This window comes from Anopheles funestus (genome assembly GCF_943734845.2).
Source record: "Anopheles funestus chromosome X unlocalized genomic scaffold, idAnoFuneDA-416_04 X_unloc_56, whole genome shotgun sequence".
In the NCBI taxonomy this organism is placed as follows: domain Eukaryota; kingdom Metazoa; phylum Arthropoda; class Insecta; order Diptera; family Culicidae; genus Anopheles; species Anopheles funestus.
The window spans coordinates 15,222-35,757 of record NW_026045183.1 but is presented as its reverse complement, the minus strand read 5'-3'; the positions used below and the strand labels follow the sequence as shown (position 1 = coordinate 35,757).

At 38.4% G+C, this 20,536-nt stretch overlaps 2 protein-coding genes and 1 long non-coding RNA gene across 14 annotated transcripts in view; 1 reads left to right on the top strand and 2 right to left on the bottom strand.

Moving 5' to 3' along the window:
* Nucleotides 1-20,536, bottom strand: part of LOC125773827 (uncharacterized) — a 29,958-nt gene that overhangs the window by 3,302 nt on the left and 6,120 nt on the right. For 9 of the 12 annotated variants that reach the window (XM_049444446.1, XM_049444445.1, XM_049444444.1 and 6 more), the window contains 3 exons: nucleotides 18,998-20,510; nucleotides 16,354-16,731; nucleotides 1,060-1,436 (listed from right to left, as the gene is read on the bottom strand). Coding sequence is in view for 4 of the 12 variants with exons in the window: in XM_049444444.1 (XP_049300401.1) it covers nucleotides 20,379-20,510 (132 nt within the window). In the remaining 8 variants the exon portion in view is untranslated. Of the gene's footprint in view, nucleotides 1-1,059; nucleotides 1,437-15,227; nucleotides 15,409-16,353; nucleotides 16,732-18,997; nucleotides 20,511-20,536 lie in introns of those variants that run through there. The other 3 variants (XM_049444437.1, XM_049444433.1, XM_049444429.1) reach the window with 2 other exon arrangements.
* Nucleotides 469-17,433, bottom strand: LOC125773829 (uncharacterized). The gene is made up of 2 exons (XM_049444448.1): nucleotides 16,732-17,433; nucleotides 469-681 (listed from the first exon to the last, which is right to left on the bottom strand). Exons 1-2 carry the CDS (start codon nucleotides 17,425-17,427, stop codon nucleotides 469-471), a joined length of 909 nt encoding a protein of 302 aa, XP_049300405.1. The 5' UTR covers nucleotides 17,428-17,433.
* LOC125773830 (uncharacterized) lies at nucleotides 2,576-12,832 on the top strand. The gene is made up of 3 exons (XR_007420400.1): nucleotides 2,576-3,000; nucleotides 5,711-6,790; nucleotides 9,473-12,832. It is a non-coding gene; the product is annotated as an uncharacterized LOC125773830 (long non-coding RNA).

Below are 20,536 nucleotides of genomic sequence, written 5' to 3'. Positions count from 1 at the left end.
TCAAATATGTGCTACAATTGAAGATCCATTGGAAACTGACCGAGTTATAAGCATCCAAAGTGGCAAAATGAGGAATTTTTTTGGAAAAGTTGAGAAAATGTTAAGTCTTTGTACCTCGAATAACTTTTTCCACAGACAACTTAGCACATCGGCGTAGAATAACTTTTGGTAGCTAATGACCAGATCTATCCAAATATGTGCTACAATTGAAGATCCATTGGAAACTGACCGAGTTATAAGCATCCAAAGTGGCAAAATGAGGAATTTTTTTGGAAAAGTTGAGAAAATGTTAAGTCTTTGTACCTCGAATAACTTTTTTCACAGACAACTTAGCACATCGGCGTAGAATAACTTTTGGTAGCTAATGACCAGATCTATCCAAATATGTGCTACAATTGAAGATCCATTGGAAACTGACCGAGTTATAAGCATCCAAAGTGGCAAAATGAGGAATTTTTTTGAAAAAGTTTAGAAAATGTTAAGTCTTTCTACCTCAAATAACTTTTTCCACAGACAACTTAGCACATCAGCGTAGAATAACTTTTGGTAGCTGATGAGCAGATCTTTCCAAATCTGTGTTACAATTGAAGATCCATTGGAAACTGACCGAGTTATAAGCATCCAAAGTGGCAAAATGAGGAATTTTTTTGGAAAAGTTGAGAAAATGTTAAGTCTTTGTACCTCGAATAACTTTTTCCACAGACAACTTAGCACATCGGCGTAGAATAACTTTTGGTAGCTAATGACCAGATCTATCCAAATATGTGCTACAATTGAAGATCCATTGGAAACTGACCGAGTTATAAGCATCCAAAGTGGCAAAATGAGGAATTTTTTTGGAAAAGTTGAGAAAATGTTAAGTCTTTGTACCTCGAATAACTTTTTTCACAGACAACTTAGCACATCGGCGTAGAATAACTTTTGGTAGCTAATGACCAGATCTATCCAAATATGTGCTACAATTGAAGATCCATTGGAAACTGACCGAGTTATAAGCATCCAAAGTGGCAAAATGAGGATTTTTTTTGGAAAAGATGAGAAAATGTTAAGTCTTTGTACCTCGAATAACTTTTTCCACAGACAACTTAGCACATCGGCGTAGAATAACTTTTGGTAGCTAATGACCAGATCTATCCAAATATGTGCTACAATTGAAGATCCATTGGAAACTGACCGAGTTATAAGCATCCAAAGTGGCAAAATGAGGAATTTTTTTGGAAAAGTTGAGAAAATGTTAAGTCTTTGTACCTCGAATAACTTTTTCCACAGACAACTTAGCACATCGGCGTAGAATAACTTTTGGTAGCTAATGACCAGATCTATCCAAATATGTGCTACAATTGAAGATCCATTGGAAACTGACCGAGTTATAAGCATCCAAAGTGGCAAAATGAGGAATTTTTTGGAAAAGTTGAGAAAATGTTAAGTCTTTGTACCTCGAATAACTTTTTCCACAGACAACTTAGCACATCGGCGTAGAATAACTTTTGGTAGCTAATGACCAGATCTATCCAAATATGTGCTACAATTGAAGATCCATTGGAAACTGACCGAGTTATAAGGATCCAAAGTGGCAAAATGGGTAAAATTTTACGGGGCAAAGCCAAGGGTAATTTTTTTTATCCCTCTAATAACTTCTAGCACAGACATTGAATCGCTTTGTGATGTACGGATGAAATGTAGCAAACAGTTGGAACTACCCATAAAATCTTAAAGATAGACGATCCAATGTATAGAACCGGAGTAATGTGCGATACATGGTGAAAAATCGAGTGAAAAATTAACTATAAACTGTTTTTCCTCAATAACTCGAATACTAGACGTCGGAGGGGGGTGCCGTAGAACAATTTTTTGTAGCCCTTGAAATTACCTTTCGAATGATATATAGTGGTTTTTTGGTCAAACAGTGACCCCGAGACTAGTAACCCTCCATACACAAAACCGCCTAAAAAGTTTTGGTTTTGCAAAATTTTGAAAAGTGCGTCAAAAAAATTTTTTCAAAAAGTACCAAATCGTGATCAGAACTCACTATAGACCATAAAAAGTGAAATCCGATGGTCATTTGCAACACTTGGTCAATCGAGAAAAATTTCACTTTTTTACTAGAGTCGGGTACCCTGAACGAAAAATCGCTCAAGTGATGGTTTTTGGCCAATAACTCGAATACTAGACGTCGGAGGGGGGTGCCGTAGAACAATTTTTTGTAGCCCTTGAAATTACCTTTCGAATGATATATAGTGGTTTTTTGGTCAAAAAGTGACCCCGAGACTAGTAACGCTCCATACAAAAAACCGCCTAAAAAGTTTTGGTTTTGCAAAATTTTGAAAATTGCGTCAAAAAATTTTTTTCAAAAAGTACCAAATCGTGATCAGAACTCACTATAGACCATAAAAAGTGAAATCCGATGATCATTTGCAACACTTGGTCAATCGAGAAAAATTTCACTTTTTTACTAGAGTCGGGTACCCTGAACGAAAAATCGCTCAAGTGATGGTTTTTGGCCAATAACTCGAATACTAGACGTCGGAGGGGGGTGCCGTAGAACAATTTTTTGTAGCCCTTGAAATTACCTTTCGAATGATATATAGTGGTTTTTTGGTCAAACAGTGACCCCGAGACTAGTAACCCTCCATACACAAAACCGCCTAAAAAGTTTTGGTTTTGCAAAATTTTGAAAAGTTCAAAAAAATTTTTTTTTTCAAAAACTACTAAAACGTGATAAGAACTTACTATAGACCATGAAAAGTGATATCCGATGATAATTTGCAAAAGTTGGTAACTAGTAAAAAATTTCACTTTTTTACTAGAGTCGGGTACCCGTACATTGAACATTTTGTATGGAAAACAACAGTTGGTGCACCAAACTTTGTACCGCGAATAACTTTTTTGCCCGGCATCGGAGCGCATGGTCGTGGAACAACTTTTTGTAGCGCGTCACAAGACGCATCTAATTCTGAAGAAAGATCGAGAAAATATTGAAAATTGACCGAGTTATGGCAGGTGAAAGAAAAAGTTTAGGTCGCGAATAACTTTTTTGCCCGACATCGGAGCACATGGTCGTGGAAGACTTTTAGCTTGCATTTGTCGAGATCTATCCAAATCACAAAGAAAATCCAAAATCGGTCGGTAAATGACTGAGATATGGGCAAAAATAGGTTGAAACGTGGCACCGGGGTTGAACGGGGTTGAAATAGGTTGAAATAGAGGTTTTTCGCGAATAACTTTTGTGCCCTACGTCTGAGCACATGGGTGTAGAATACTTTTTGGTAGAATTTCACGAGATGTAACTAAAACAGAAGAAATTTTGGAAAAATGTTGAAAATTCACCGAGTTACATCGAAGAATAGGTGCAAATGTGAACATTTTGTATGGAAAACAACAGTTGGTGCACCAAACTTTGTACCGCGAATAACTTTTTTGCCCGGCATCGGAGCGCATGGTCGTGGAACAACTTTTTGTAGCGCGTCATGAGACGCATCTAATTCTGAAGAAAGATCGAGAAAATGTTGAAAATTGGCCGAGTTATGGCAGGTGAAAGAAAAAGCTTAGGTCGCGAATAACTTTTTTGCCCGACATCGGAGCACATGGTCGTGGAAGACTTTTAGCTTGCATTTGTCGAGATCTATCCAAATCACAAAGAAAATTTTAAAATCGGTCGGTAAATGACTGAGATATGGGCAAAAATAGGTTGAAACGTGGCACCGGGGTTGAACGGGGTTGAAATAGGTTGAAATAGAGGTTTTTCGCGAATAACTTTTGTGCCCTACGTCTGAGCACATGGGTGTAGAATACTTTTTGGTAGAATTTCACGAGATGTAACTAAAACAGAAGAAATTTTGGAAAAATGTTGAAAATTCACCGAGTTACATCGAAGAATAGGTGCAAATGTGAACATTTTGTATGGAAAACAACAGTTGGTGCACCAAACTTTGTACCGCGAATAACTTTTTTGCCCGGCATTGGAGCGCATGGTCGTGGAACAACTTTTTGTAGCGCGTCACAAGACGCATGTAATTTTGAAGAAAGATCGAGAAAATGTTGAAAATTGGCCGAGTTATGGCAGGTGAAAGAAAAAGCTTAGGTCGCGAATAACTTTTTTGCCCGACATCGGAGCACATGGTCGTGGAAGACTTTTAGCTTGCATTTGTCGAGATCTATCCAAATCACAAAGAAAATCCAAAATCGGTCGGTAAATGACTGAGATATGGGCAAAAATAGGTTGAAACGTGGCACCGGGGTTGAACGGGGTTGAAATAGGCACCTTACTCGGTGGACACAAATCGGTACATAAAACAGGTTTTTCGCGAATAACTTTTGTGCCCTACGTCTGAGCACATGGGTGTAGAATACTTTTTGGTAGAATTTCACGAGATGTAACTAAAACAGAAGAAATTTTGGAAAAATGTTGAAAATTCACCGAGTTACATCGAAGAATAGGTGCAAATGTGAACATTTTGTATGGAAAACAACAGTTGGTGCACCAAACTTTGTACCGCGAATAACTTTTTTGCCCGGCATCGGAGCGCATGGTCGTGGAACAACTTTTTGTAGCGCGTCACAAGACGCATCTAATTCTGAAGAAAGATCGAGAAAATGTTGAAAATTGGCCGAGTTATGGCAGGTGAAAGAAAAAGCTTAGGTCGCGAATAACTTTTTTGCCCGACATCGGAGCACATGGTCGTGAAAGACTTTTAGCTTGCATTTGTCGAGATCTATCCAAATCACAAAGAAAATCCAAAATCGGTCGGTAAATGACTGAGATATGGGCAAAAATAGGTTGAAACGTGGCACCGGGGTTGAACGGGGTTGAAATAGGTTGAAATAGAGGTTTTTCGCGAATAACTTTTGTGCCCTACGTCTGAGCACATGGGTGTAGAATACTTTTTGGTAGAATTTCACGAGATGTAACTAAAACAGAAGAAATTTTGGAAAAATGTTGAAAATTCACCGAGTTACATCGAAGAATAGGTGCAAATGTGAACATTTTGTATGGAAAACAACAGTTGGTGCACCAAACTTTGTACCGCGAATAACTTTTTTGCCCGGCATCGTAGCGCATGGTCGTGGAACAACTTTTTGTAGCGCGTCACGAGACGCATCTAATTCTGAAGAAAGATCGAGAAAATGTTGAAAATTGGCCGAGTTATGGCAGGTGAAAGAAAAAGCTTAGGTCGCGAATAACTTTTTTGCCCGACATCGGAGCACATGGTCGTGGAAGACTTTTAGCTTGCATTTGTCGAGATCTATCCAAATCACAAAGAAAATCCAAAATCGGTCGGTAAATGACTGAGATATGGGCAAAAATAGGTTGAAACGTGGCACCGGGGTTGAACGGGGTTGAAATAGGCACCTTACTCGGTGGACACAAATCGGTACATAAAACAGGTTTTTCGCGAATAACTTTTGTGCCCTACGTCTGAGCACATGGGTGTAGAATACTTTTTGGTAGAATTTCACGAGATGTAACTAAAACAGAAGAAATTTTGGAAAAATGTTGAAAATTCACCGAGTTACATCGAAGAATAGGTGCAAATGTGAACATTTTGCATGGAAGACAACACTTGGTGCACCAAACTTTGTACCGCGAATAACTTTTTTGCCCGGCATCGGAGCGCATGGTCGTGGAACAACTTTTTGTAGCGCGTCACGAGACGCATCTAATTCTGAAGAAAGATCGAGAAAATGTTGAAAATTGGCCGAGTTATGGCAGGTGAAAGAAAAAGCTTAGGTCGCGAATAACTTTTTTGCCCGACATCGGAGCACATGGTCGTGGAAGACTTTTAGCTTGCATTTGTCGAGATCTATCCAAATCACAAAGAAAATCCAAAATCGGTCGGTAAATGACTGAGATATGGGCAAAAATAGGTTGAAACGTGGCACCGGGGTTGAACGGGGTTGAAATAGGTTGAAATAGAGGTTTTTCGCGAATAACTTTTGTGCCCTACGTCTGAGCACATGGGTGTAGAATACTTTTTGGTAGAATTTCACGAGATGTAACTAAAACAGAAGAAATTTTGGAAAAATGTTGAAAATTCACCGAGTTACATCGAAGAATAGGTGCAAATGTGAACATTTTGTATGGAAAACAACAGTTGGTGCACCAAACTTTGTACCGCGAATAACTTTTTTGCCCGGCATCGAAGCGCATGGTCGTGGAACAACTTTTTGTAGCGCGTCACAAGACGCATCTAATTCTGAAGAAAGATCGAGAAAATGTTGAAAATTGACCGAGTTATGGCAGGTGAAAGAAAAAGTTTAGGTCGCGAATAACTTTTTTGCCCGACATCGGAGCACATGGTCGTGGAAGACTTTTAGCTTGCATTTGTCGAGATCTATCCAAATCACAAAGAAAATCCAAAATCGGTCGGTAAATGACTGAGATATGGGCAAAAATAGGTTGAAACGTGCGCACCTTACTCGGTGGACACAAATCGGTACACAAAACAGGTTTTTCGCGAATAACTTTTGTGCCCTACGTCTGAGCACATGGGTGTAGAATACTTTTTGGTAGAATTTCACGAGATGTAACTAAAACAGAAGAAATTTTGGAAAAATGTTGAAAATTCACCGAGTTACATCGAAGAATAGGTGCAAATGTGAACATTTTGTATGGAAAACAACAGTTGGTGCACCAAACTTTGTACCGCGAATAACTTTTTTGCCCGGCATCGGAGCGCATGGTCGTGGAACAACTTTTTGTAGCGCGTCACGAGACGCATCTAATTCTGAAGAAAGATCGAGAAAATGTTGAAAATTGACCGAGTTATGGCAGGTGAAAGAAAAAGTTTAGGTCGCGAATAACTTTTTTGCCCGACATCGGAGCACATGGTCGTGGAAGACTTTTAGCTTGCATTTATCGAGATCTATCCAAATCACAAAGAAAATCCAAAATCGGTCGGTAAATGACTGAGATATGGGCAAAAATAGGTTGAAACGTGGCACCGGGGTTGAACGGGGTTGAAATAGGCACCTTACTCGGTGGACACAAATCGGTACATAAAACAGGTTTTTCGCGAATAACTTTTGTGCCCTACGTCTGAGCACATGGGTGTAGAATACTTTTTGGTAGAATTTCACGAGATGTAACTAAAACAGAAGAAATTTTGGAAAAATGTTGAAAATTCACCGAGTTACATCGAAGAATAGGTGCAAATGTGAACATTTTGCATGGAAGACAACACTTGGTGCACCAAACTTTGTACCGCGAATAACTTTTTTGCCCGGCATCGGAGCGCATGGTCGTAGAACAACTTTTTGTAGCGCGTCACGAGACGCATCTAATTCTGAAGAAAGATCGAGAAAATGTTGAAAATTGGCCGAGTTATGGCAGGTGAAAGAAAAAGCTTAGGTCGCGAATAACTTTTTTGCCCGACATCGGAGCACATGGTCGTGGAAGACTTTTAGCTTGCATTTGTCGAGATCTATCCAAATCACAAAGAAAATCCAAAATCGGTCGGTAAATGACTGAGATATGGGCAAAAATAGGTTGAAACGTGGCACCGGGGTTGAACGGGGTTGAAATAGGTTGAAATAGAGGTTTTTCGCGAATAACTTTTGTGCCCTACGTCTGAGCACATGGGTGTAGAATACTTTTTGGTAGAATTTCACGAGATGTAACTAAAACAGAAGAAATTTTGGAAAAATGTTGAAAATTCACCGAGTTACATCGAAGAATAGGTGCAAATGTGAACATTTTGCATGGAAGACAACACTTGGTGCACCAAACTTTGTACCGCGAATAACTTTTTTGCCCGGCATCGGAGCGCATGGTCGTGGAACAACTTTTTGTAGCGCGTCACAAGACGCATCTAATTCTGAAGAAAGATCGAGAAAATGTTGAAAATTGGCCGAGTTATGGCAGGTGAAAGAAAAAGCTTAGGTCGCGAATAACTTTTTTGCCCGACATCGGAGCACATGGTCGTGGAAGACTTTTAGCTTGCATTTGTCGAGATCTATCCAAATCACAAAGAAAATCCAAAATCGGTCGGTAAATGACTGAGATATGGGCAAAAATAGGTTGAAACGTGCGCACCTTACTCGGTGGACACAAATCGGTACACAAAACAGGTTTTTCGCGAATAACTTTTGTGCCCTACGTCTGAGCACATGGGTGTAGAATACTTTTTGGTAGAATTTCACGAGATGTAACTAAAACAGAAGAAATTTTGGAAAAATGTTGAAAATTCACCGAGTTACATCGAAGAATAGGTGCAAATGTGAACATTTTGTATGGAAAACAACAGTTGGTGCACCAAACTTTGTACCGCGAATAACTTTTTTGCCCGGCATCGGAGCGCATGGTCGTGGAACAACTTTTTGTAGCGCGTCACGAGACGCATCTAATTCTGAAGAAAGATCGAGAAAATGTTGAAAATTGACCGAGTTGTGGCAGGTGAAAGAAAAAGTTTAGGTCGCGAATAACTTTTTTGCCCGACATCGGAGCACATGGTCGTGGAAGACTTTTAGCTTGCATTTATCGAGATCTATCCAAATCACAAAGAAAATCCAAAATCGGTCGGTAAATGACTGAGATATGGGCAAAAATAGGTTGAAACGTGGCACCGGGGTTGAACGGGGTTGAAATAGGTTGAAATAGAGGTTTTTCGCGAATAACTTTTGTGCCCTACGTCTGAGCACATGGGTGTAGAATACTTTTTGGTAGAATTTCACGAGATGTAACTAAAACAGAAGAAATTTTGGAAAAATGTTGAAAATTCACCGAGTTACATCGAAGAATAGGTGCAAATGTGAACATTTTGTATGGAAAACAACACTTGGTGCACCAAACTTTGTACCGCGAATAACTTTTTTGCCCGGCATCGGAGCGCAATGACGTGGAACAACTTTTTGTAGCGCGTCACGAGACGCATCTAATTCTGAAGAAAGATCGAGAAAATATTGAAAATTGACCGAGTTATGGCAGGTGAAAGAAAAAGCTTAGGTCGCGAATAACTTTTTTGCCCGACATCGGAGCACATGGTCGTGGAAGACTTTTAGCTTGCATTTGTCGAGATCTATCCAAATCACAAAGAAAATCCAAAATCGGTCGGTAAATGACTGAGATATGGGCAAAAATAGGTTGAAACGTGCGCACCTTACTCGGTGGACACAAATCGGTACACAAAACAGGTTTTTCGCGAATAACTTTTGTGCCCTACGTCTGAGCACATGGGTGTAGAATACTTTTTGGTAGAATTTCACGAGATGTAACTAAAACAGAAGAAATTTTGGAAAAATGTTGAAAATTCACCGAGTTACATCGAAGAATAGGTGCAAATGTGAACATTTTGTATGGAAGACAACACTTGGTGCACCAAACTTTGTACCGCGAATAACTTTTTTGCCCGGCATCGGAGCGCATGGTCGTGGAACAACTTTTTGTAGCGCGTCACGAGACGCATCTAATTCTGAAGAAAGATCGAGAAAATGTTGAAAATTGACCGAGTTATGGCAGGTGAAAGAAAAAGCTTAGGTCGCGAATAACTTTTTTGCCCGACATCGGAGCACATGGTCGTGGAAGACTTTTAGCTTGCATTTGTCGAGATCTATCCAAATCACAAAGAAAATCCAAAATCGGTCGGTAAATGACTGAGATATGGGCAAAAATAGGTTGAAACGTGCGCACCTTACTCGGTGGACACAAATCGGTACACAAAACAGGTTTTTCGCGAATAACTTTTGTGCCCTACGTCTGAGCACATGGGTGTAGAATACTTTTTGGTAGAATTTCACGAGATGTAACTAAAACAGAAGAAATTTTGGAAAAATGTTGAAAATTCACCGAGTTACATCGAAGAATAGGTGCAAATGTGAACATTTTGTATGGAAGACAACACTTGGTGCACCAAACTTTGTACCGCGAATAACTTTTTTGCCCGGCATCGGAGCGCATGGTCGTGGAACAACTTTTTGTAGCGCGTCGCGAGACGCATCTAATTCTGAAAAAAGATCGAGAAAATGTTGAAAATTGACCGAGTTATGGCAGGTGAAAGAAAAAGCTTAGGTCGCGAATAACTTTTTTGCCCGACATCGGAGCACATGGTCGTGGAAGACTTTTAGCTTGCATTTGTCGAGATCTATCCAAATCACAAAGAAAATCCAAATCGGTCGGTAAATGACTGAGATATGGGCAAAAATAGGTTGAAACGTGCGCACCTTACTCGGTGGACACAAATCGGTACACAAAACAGGTTTTTCGCGAATAACTTTTGTGCCCTACGTCTGAGCACATGGGTGTAGAATACTTTTTGGTAGAATTTCACGAGATGTAACTAAAACAGAAGAAATTTTGGAAAAATGTTGAAAATTCACCGAGTTACATCGAAGAATAGGTGCAAATGTGAACATTTTGTATGGAAAACAACACTTGGTGCACCAAACTTTGTACCGCGAATAACTTTTTTGCCCGGCATCAAAGCGCATGGTCGTGGAACAACTTTTTGTAGCGCGTCACGAGACGCATCTAATTCTGAAGAAAGATCGAGAAAATGTTGAAAATTGACCGAGTTATGGCAGGTGAAAGAAAAAGCTTAGGTCGCGAATAACTTTTTTGCCCGACATCGGAGCACATGGTCGTGGAAGACTTTTAGCTTGCATTTGTCGAGATCTATCCAAATCACAAAGAAAATCTAAAATTGGTCGGTAAATGACTGAGATATGGGCAAAAATAGGTTGAAACGTGCGCACCTTACTCGGTGGACACAAATCGGTACACAAAACAGGTTTTTCGCGAATAACTTTTGTGCCCTACGTCTGAGCACATAGGTGTGGAATACTTTTTGGTAGAATTTCACGAGATGTAACTAAAACAGAAGAAATTTTGGAAAAATGTTGAAAATTCACCGAGTTACATCGAAGAATAGGTGCAAATGTGAACATTTTGTATGGAAAACAACACTTGGTGCACCAAACTTTGTACCGCGAATAACTTTTTTGCCCGGCATCGGAGCGCATGGTCGTGGAACAACTTTTTGTAGCGCGTCACGAGACGCATCTAATTCTGAAGAAAGATCGAGAAAATGTTGAAAATTGGCCGAGTTATGGCAGGTGAAAGAAAAAGCTTAGGTCGCGAATAACTTTTTTGCCCGACATCGGAGCACATGGTCGTGGAAGACTTTTAGCTTGCATTTGTCGAGATCTATCCAAATCACAAAGAAAATCCAAAATCGGTCGGTAAATGACTGAGATATGGGCAAAAATAGGTTGAAACGTGGCACCGGGGTTGAACGGGGTTGAAATAGGCACCTTACTCGGTGGACACAAATCGGTACACAAAACAGGTTTTTCGCGAATAACTTTTGTGCCCTACGTCTGAGCACATGGGTGTAGAATACTTTTTGGTAGAATTTCACGAGATGTAACTAAAACAGAAGAAATTTTGGAAAAATGTTGAAAATTCACCGAGTTACATCGAAGAATAGGTGCAAATGTGAACATTTTGTATGGAAAACAACACTTGGTGCACCAAACTTTGTACCGCGAATAACTTTTTTGCCCGGCATCGGAGCGCATGGTCGTGGAACAACTTTTTGTAGCGCGTCACGAGACGCATCTAATTCTGAAGAAAGATCGAGAAAATGTTGAAAATTGGCCGAGTTATGGCAGGTGAAAGAAAAAGCTTAGGTCGCGAATAACTTTTTTGCCCGACATCGGAGCACATGGTCGTGGAAGACTTTTAGCTTGCATTTGTCGAGATCTATCCAAATCACAAAGAAAATCCAAAATCGGTCGGTAAATGACTGAGATATGGGCAAAAATAGGTTGAAACGTGGCACCGGGGTTGAACGGGGTTGAAATAGGCACCTTACTCGGTGGACACAAATCGGTACACAAAACAGGTTTTTCGCGAATAACTTTTGTGCCCTACGTCTGAGCACATGGGTGTAGAATACTTTTTGGTAGAATTTCACGAGATGTAACTAAAACAGAAGAAATTTTGGAAAAATGTTGAAAATTCACCGAGTTACATCGAAGAATAGGTGCAAATGTGAACATTTTGTATGGAAAACAACACTTGGTGCACCAAACTTTGTACCGCGAATAACTTTTTTGCCCGGCATCGGAGCGCATGGTCGTGGAACAACTTTTTGTAGCGCGTCACGAGACGCATCTAATTCTGAAGAAAGATCGAGAAAATGTTGAAAATTGGCCGAGTTATGGCAGGTGAAAGAAAAAGCTTAGGTCGCGAATAACTTTTTTGCCCGACATCGGAGCACATGGTCGTGGAAGACTTTTAGCTTGCATTTGTCGAGATCTATCCAAATCACAAAGAAAATCCAAAATCGGTCGGTAAATGACTGAGATATGGGCAAAAATAGGTTGAAACGTGGCACCGGGGTTGAACGGGGTTGAAATAGGCACCTTACTCGGTGGACACAAATCGGTACACAAAACAGGTTTTTCGCGAATAACTTTTGTGCCCTACGTCTGAGCACATGGGTGTAGAATACTTTTTGGTAGAATTTCACGAGATGTAACTAAAACAGAAGAAATTTTGGAAAAATGTTGAAAATTCACCGAGTTACATCGAAGAATAGGTGCAAATGTGAACATTTTGTATGGAAAACAACACTTGGTGCACCAAACTTTGTACCGCGAATAACTTTTTTGCCCGGCATCGGAGCGCATGGTCGTGGAACAACTTTTTGTAGCGCGTCACAAGACGCATCTAATTCTGAAGAAAGATCGAGAAAATGTTGAAAATTGGCCGAGTTATGGCAGGTGAAAGAAAAAGTTTAGGTCGCGAATAACTTTTTTGCCCGACATCGGAGCACATGGTCGTGGAAGACTTTTAGCTTGCATTTATCGAGATCTATCCAAATCACAAAGAAAATTTAAAATCGGTCGGTAAATGACTGAGATATAGTCAAAAATAGAAATTGAAATGCGAATCGCGAGAAATCAGCCTGAAGGTAGGCAATTCGTATAAGCCATTCAAAGTATTAGAAGCTACTTTTTCGAATAACTTTTTCCACAGACAACTTAGCACATCGGCGTAGAATAACTTTTGGTAGCTGATGAGCAGATCTTTCCAAATCTGTGTTACAATCGAAGATCCATTGGAAACTGACCGAGTTATAAGCATCCAAAGTGGCAAAATGAGGAATTTTTTAGGAAAAATTGAGAAAATTTTAAGTCTTTGTACCTCGAATAACTTTTTCCACAGACAACTTAGCACATCGGCGTAGAATAACTTTTGGTAGCTGATGAGCAGATCTTTCCAAATCTGTGTTACAATCGAAGATCCATTGGAAACTGACCGAGTTATAAGCATCCAAAGTGGCAAAATGAGGAATTTTTTAGGAAAAATTGAGAAAATTTTAAGTCTTTGTACCTCGAATAACTTTTTCCACAGACAACTTAGCACATCGGCGTAGAATAACTTTTGGTAGCTGATGAGCAGATCTTTCCAAATCTGTGTTACAATCGAAGATCCATTGGAAACTGACCGAGTTATAAGCATCCAAAGTGGCAAAATGAGGAATTTTTTAGGAAAAATTGAGAAAATTTTAAGTCTTTGTACCTCGAATAACTTTTTCCACAGACAACTTAGCACATCGGCGTAGAATAACTTTTGGTAGCTGATGAGCAGATCTTTCCAAATCTGTGTTACAATTGAAGATCCATTGGAAACTGACCGAGTTATAAGCATCCAAAGTGGCAAAATGAGGAATTTTTTAGGAAAAATTGAGAAAATTTTAAGTCTTTGTACCTCGAATAACTTTTTCCACAGACAACTTAGCACATCGGCGTAGAATAACTTTTGGTAGCTGATGAGCAGATCTTTCCAAATCTGTGTTACAATTGAAGATCCATTGGAAACTGACCGAGTTATAAGCATCCAAAGTGGCAAAATGAGGAATTTTTTAGGAAAAATTGAGAAAATTTTAAGTCTTTGTACCTCGAATAACTTTTTCCACAGACAACTTAGCACATCGGCGTAGAATAACTTTTGGTAGCTAATGAGCAGATCTTTCCAAATCTGTGTTACAATTGAAGATCCATTGAAAACTGACCGAGTTATAAGCATCCAAAGTGGCAAAATGAAGATTTTTTGTAAAAATTGAGAAAATGTTAAGTCTTTGTACCTCGAATAACTTTTTCCACAGACAACTTAGCACATCGGCGTAGAATAATTTTTGGTAGCTAATGACCAGATCTATCCAAATATGTGCTACAATTGAAGATCCATTGGAAACTGACCGAGTTATAAGCATCCAAAGTGGCAAAATGAGGAATTTTTTTGGAAAAGTTGAGAAAATGTTAAGTCTTTGTACCTCGAATAACTTTTTCCACAGACAACTTAGCACATCGGCGTAGAATAACTTTTGGTAGCTGATGAGCTGATCTTTCCAAATCTGTGTTACAATTGAAGATCCATTGGAAACTGACCGAGTTATAAGCATCCAAAGTGGCAAAATGAGGAATTTTTTAGGAAAAATTGAGAAAATTTTAAGTCTTTGTACCTCGAATAACTTTTTCCACAGACAACTTAGCACATCGGCGTAGAATAACTTTTGGTAGCTGATGAGCAGATCTTTCCAAATCTGTGTTACAATTGAAGATCCATTGGAAACTGACCGAGTTATAAGCATCCAAAGTGGCAAAATGAGGAATTTTTTAGGAAAAATTGAGAAAATTTTAAGTCTTTGTACCTCGAATAACTTTTTCCACAGACAACTTAGCACATCGGCGTAGAATAACTTTTGGTAGCTGATGAGCAGATCTTTCCAAATCTGTGTTACAATTGAAGATCCATTGAAAACTGACCGAGTTATAAGCATCCAAAATGGCAAAATGAAGATTTTTTGTAAAAATTGAGAAAATGTTAAGTCTTTGTACCTCGAATAACTTTTTCCACAGACAATTTAGCACATCGGCGTAGAATAATTTTTGGTAGCTAATGACCAGATCTATCCAAATATGTGCTACAATTGAAGATCCATTGGAAACTGACCGAGTTATAAGCATCCAAAGTGGCAAAATGAGGAATTTTTTTGGAAAAGTTGAGAAAATGTTAAGTCTTTGTACCTCGAATAACTTTTTCCACAGACAACTTAGCACATCGGCGTAGAATAACTTTTGGTAGCTGATGAGCTGATCTTTCCAAATCTGTGTTACAATTGAAGATCCATTGGAAACTGACCGAGTTATAAGCATCCAAAGTGGCAAAATGAGGAATTTTTCAGGAAAAATTGAGAAAATTTTAAGTCTTTGTACCTCGAATAACTTTTTCCACAGACAACTTAGCACATCGGCGTAGAATAACTTTTGGTAGCTGATGAGCAGATCTTTCCAAATCTGTGTTACAATTGAAGATCCATTGGAAACTGACCGAGTTATAAGCATCCAAAGTGGCAAAATGAGGAATTTTTTAGGAAAAATTGAGAAAATTTTAAGTCTTTGTACCTCTAATAACTTTTTCCACAGACAACTTAGCACATCGGCGTAGAAAAACTTTTGGTAGCTGATAAGCAGATCTTTCCAAATCTGTGTTAGAATTGAAGATCCATTGGAAACTGACCGAGTTATAAGCAGCCAAAGTGGCAAAATGAGGAATTTTTTAGGAAAAATTGAGAAAATTTTAAGTCTTTGTACCTCGAATTACTTTTTCCACAGACAACTTAGCACATCGGCGTAGAATAACTTTTGGTAGCTGATGAGCAGATCTTTCCAAATCTGTGTTACAATTGAAGATCCATTGGAAACTGACCGAGTTATAAGCAGCCAAAATGGCAAAATGAGGAATTTTTTAGGAAAAATTGAGAAAATTTTAAGTCTTTGTACCTCGAATAACTTTTTCCACAGACAACTAAGCACATCGGCGTAGAATAACTTTTGGTAGCTGATGACCAGATCTATCCAAATCTGTGTTACAATTGAAGATCCATTGGAAACTGACCGAGTTATAAGCATCCAAAGTGGCAAAATGAGGAATTTTTTAGGAAAAATTGAGAAAATTTTAAGTCTTTGTACCTCGAATAACTTTTTCCACAGACAACTTAGCACATCGGCGTAGAATAACTTTTGGTAGCTGATGAGCTGATCTTTCCAAATCTGTGTTACAATTGAAGATCCATTGGAAACTGACCGAGTTATAAGCGTCCAAAGTGGCAAAATGAGGAATTTTTTAGGAAAAATTGAGAAAATGTTAAGTCTTTGTACCTCGAATAACTTTTTCCACAGACAACTTAGCACATCGGCGTAGAATAACTTTTGGTAGCTAATGACCAGATCTATCCAAATATGTGCTACAATTGAAGATCCATTGGAAACTGACCGAGTTATAAGCATCCAAAGTGGCAAAATGAGGAATTTTTTTGGAAAAGTTGAGAAAATGTTAAGTCTTTGTACCTTGAATAACTTTTTCCACAGACAACCTAGCACATCGGCGTAGAATAACTTTTGGTAGCTAATGACCAGATCTATCCAAATATGTGCTACAATTGAAGATCCATTGGAAACTGACCGAGTTATAAGCATCCAAAGTGGCAAAATGAGGAATTTTTTTGGAAAAGTTGAGAAAATGTTAAGTCTTTGTACCTCGAATAACTTTTTCCACAGACAACTTAGCACATCGGCGTAGAATAACTTTTGGTAGCTAATGACCAGATCTATCCAAATATGTGCTACAATTGAAGATCCATAGGAAACTGACCGAGTTATAAGCAGCCAAAGTGGCAAAATGAGGAATTTTTTTGGAAAAGTTGAGAAAATGTTAAGTCTTTGTACCTCGAATAACTTTTTCCACAGACAACTTAGCACATCGGCGTAGAATAATTTTTGGTAGCTAATGACCAGATCTATCCAAATATGTGCTACAATTGAAGATCCATTGGAAACTGACCGAGTTATAAGCATCCAAAGTGGCAAAATGAGGAATTTTTTTGGAAAAGTTGAGAAAATGTTAAGTCTTTGTACCTCGAATAACTTTTTCCACAGACAACTTAGCACATCGGCGTAGAATAACTTTTGGTAGCTGATGAGCTGATCTTTCCAAATCTGTGTTACAATTGAAGATCCATTGGAAACTGACCGAGTTATAAGCATCCAAAGTGGCAAAATGAGGAATTTTTTAGGAAAAATTGAGAAAATTTTAAGTCTTTGTACCTCGAATAACTTTTTCCACAGACAACTTAGCACATCGGCGTAGAATAACTTTTGGTAGCTGATGAGCAGATCTTTCCAAATCTGTGTTACAATTGAAGATCCATTGGAAACTGACCGAGTTATAAGCATCCAAAGTGGCAAAATGAGGAATTTTTTAGGAAAAATTGAGAAAATTTTAAGTCTTTGTACCTCGAATAACTTTTTCCACAGACAACTTAGCACATCGGCGTAGAATAACTTTTGGTAGCTGATGAGCAGATCTTTCCAAATCTGTGTTACAATTGAAGATCCATTGAAAACTGACCGAGTTATAAGCATCCAAAATGGCAAAATGAAGATTTTTTGTAAAAATTGAGAAAATGTTAAGTCTTTGTACCTCGAATAACTTTTTCCACAGACAATTTAGCACATCGGCGTAGAATAATTTTTGGTAGCTAATGACCAGATCTATCCAAATATGTGCTACAATTGAAGATCCATTGGAAACTGACCGAGTTATAAGCATCCAAAGTGGCAAAATGAGGAATTTTTTTGGAAAAGTTGAGAAAATGTTAAGTCTTTGTACCTCGAATAACTTTTTCCACAGACAACTTAGCACATCGGCGTAGAATAACTTTTGGTAGCTGATGAGCTGATCTTTCCAAATCTGTGTTACAATTGAAGATCCATTGGAAACTGACCGAGTTATAAGCATCCAAAGTGGCAAAATGAGGAATTTTTCAGGAAAAATTGAGAAAATTTTAAGTCTTTGTACCTCGAATAACTTTTTCCACAGACAACTTAGCACATCGGCGTAGAATAACTTTTGGTAGCTAATGACCAGATCTATCCAAATATGTGCTACAATTGAAGATCCATTGGAAACTGACCGAGTTATAAGCATCCAAAGTGGCAAAATGAGGAATTTTTTTGGAAAAGTTGAGAAAATGTTAAGTCTTTGTACCTCGAATAACTTTTTCCACAGACAACTTAGCACATCGGCGTAGAATAACTTTTGGTAGCTGATGAGCTGATCTTTCCAAATCTGTGTTACAATTGAAGATCCATTGGAAACTGACCGAGTTATAAGCATCCAAAGTGGCAAAATGAGGAATTTTTTAGGAAAAATTGAGAAAATTTTAAGTCTTTGTACCTCTAATAACTTTTTCCACAGACAACTTAGCACATCGGCGTAGAAAAACTTTTGGTAGCTGATAAGCAGATCTTTCCAAATCTGTGTTAGAATTGAAGATCCATTGGAAACTGACCGAGTTATAAGCAGCCAAAGTGGCAAAATGAGGAATTTTTTAGGAAAAATTGAGAAAATTTTAAGTCTTTGTACCTCGAATTACTTTTTCCACAGACAACTTAGCACATCGGCGTAGAATAACTTTTGGTAGCTGATGAGCAGATCTTTCCAAATCTGTGTTACAATTGAAGATCCATTGGAAACTGACCGAGTTATAAGCAGCCAAAATGGCAAAATGAGGAATTTTTTAGGAAAAATTGAGAAAATTTTAAGTCTTTGTACCTCGAATAACTTTTTCCACAGACAACTAAGCACATCGGCGTAGAATAACTTTTGGTAGCTGATGACCAGATCTATCCAAATCTGTGTTACAATTGAAGATCCATTGGAAACTGACCGAGTTATAAGCATCCAAAGTGGCAAAATGAGGAATTTTTTAGGAAAAATTGAGAAAATTTTAAGTCTTTGTACCTCGAATAACTTTTTCCACAGACAACTTAGCACATCGGCGTAGAATAACTTTTGGTAGCTGATGAGCTGATCTTTCCAAATCTGTGTTACAATTGAAGATCCATTGGAAACTGACCGAGTTATAAGCGTCCAAAGTGGCAAAATGAGGAATTTTTTAGGAAAAATTGAGAAAATGTTAAGTCTTTGTACCTCGAATAACTTTTTCCACAGACAACTTAGCACATCGGCGTAGAATAACTTTTGGTAGCTAATGACCAGATCTATCCAAATATGTGCTACAATTGAAGATCCATTGGAAACTGACCGAGTTATAAGCATCCAAAGTGGCAAAATGAGGAATTTTTTTGGAAAAGTTGAGAAAATGTTAAGTCTTTGTACCTTGAATAACTTTTTCCACAGACAACCTAGCACATCGGCGTAGAATAACTTTTGGTAGCTAATGACCAGATCTATCCAAATATGTGCTACAATTGAAGATCCATTGGAAACTGACCGAGTTATAAGCATCCAAAGTGGCAAAATGAGGAATTTTTTTGGAAAAGTTGAGAAAATGTTAAGTCTTTGTACCTCGAATAACTTTTTCCACAGACAACTTAGCACATCGGCGTAGAATAACTTTTGGTAGCTAATGACCAGATCTATCCAAATATGTGCTACAATTGAAGATCCATAGGAAACTGACCGAGTTATAAGCAGCCAAAGTGGCAAAATGAGGAATTTTTTTGGAAAAGTTGAGAAAATGTTAAGTCTTTGTACCTCGAATAACTTTTTCCACAGACAACTTAGCACATCGGCGTAGAATAACTTTTGGTAGCTAATGACCAGATCTATCCAAATATGTGCTACAATTGAAGATCCATTGGAAACTGACCGAGTAATAAGCATCCAAAGTGGCAAAATGAGGAGTTTTTTTGGAAAAGTTGAGAAAATGTTAAGTCTTTGTACCTCGAATAACTTTTTCCACAGACAACTTAGCACATCGGCGTAGAATAACTTTTGGTAGCTAATGACCAGATCTATCCAAATATATGCTACAATTGAAGATCCATTGGAAACTGACCGAGTTATAAGCATCCAAAGTGGCAAAATGAGGATTTTTTTTGGAAAAGTTGAGAAAATGTTAAGTCTTTGTACCTCGAATAACTTTTTCCACAGACAACTTAGCACATCGGCGTAGAATAACTTTTGGTAGCTAATGACCAGATCTATCCAAATATGTGCTACAATTGAAGATCCATTGGAAACTGACCGAGTTATAAGCATCCAAAGTGGCAAAATGAGGAATTTTTTTGGAAAAGTTGAGAAAATGTTAAGTCTTTGTACCTCGAATAACTTTTTCCACAGACAACTTAGCACATCGGCGTAGAATAACTTTTGGTAGCTAATGACCAGATCTATCCAAATATGTGCTACAATTGAAGATCCATTGGAAACTGACCGAGTTATAAGCATCCAAAGTGGCAAAATGAGGAATTTTTTTGGAAAAGTTGAGAAAATGTTAAGTCTTTGTACCTCGAATAACTTTTTTCACAGACAACTTAGCACATCGGCGTAGAATAACTTTTGGTAGCTAATGACCAGATCTATCCAAATATGTGCTACAATTGAAGATCCATTGGAAACTGACCGAGTTATAAGCATCCAAAGTGGCAAAATGAGGAATTTTTTTTGGAAAAGTTGAGAAAATGTTAAGTCTTTGTACCTCAAATAACTTTTTCCACAAACAAC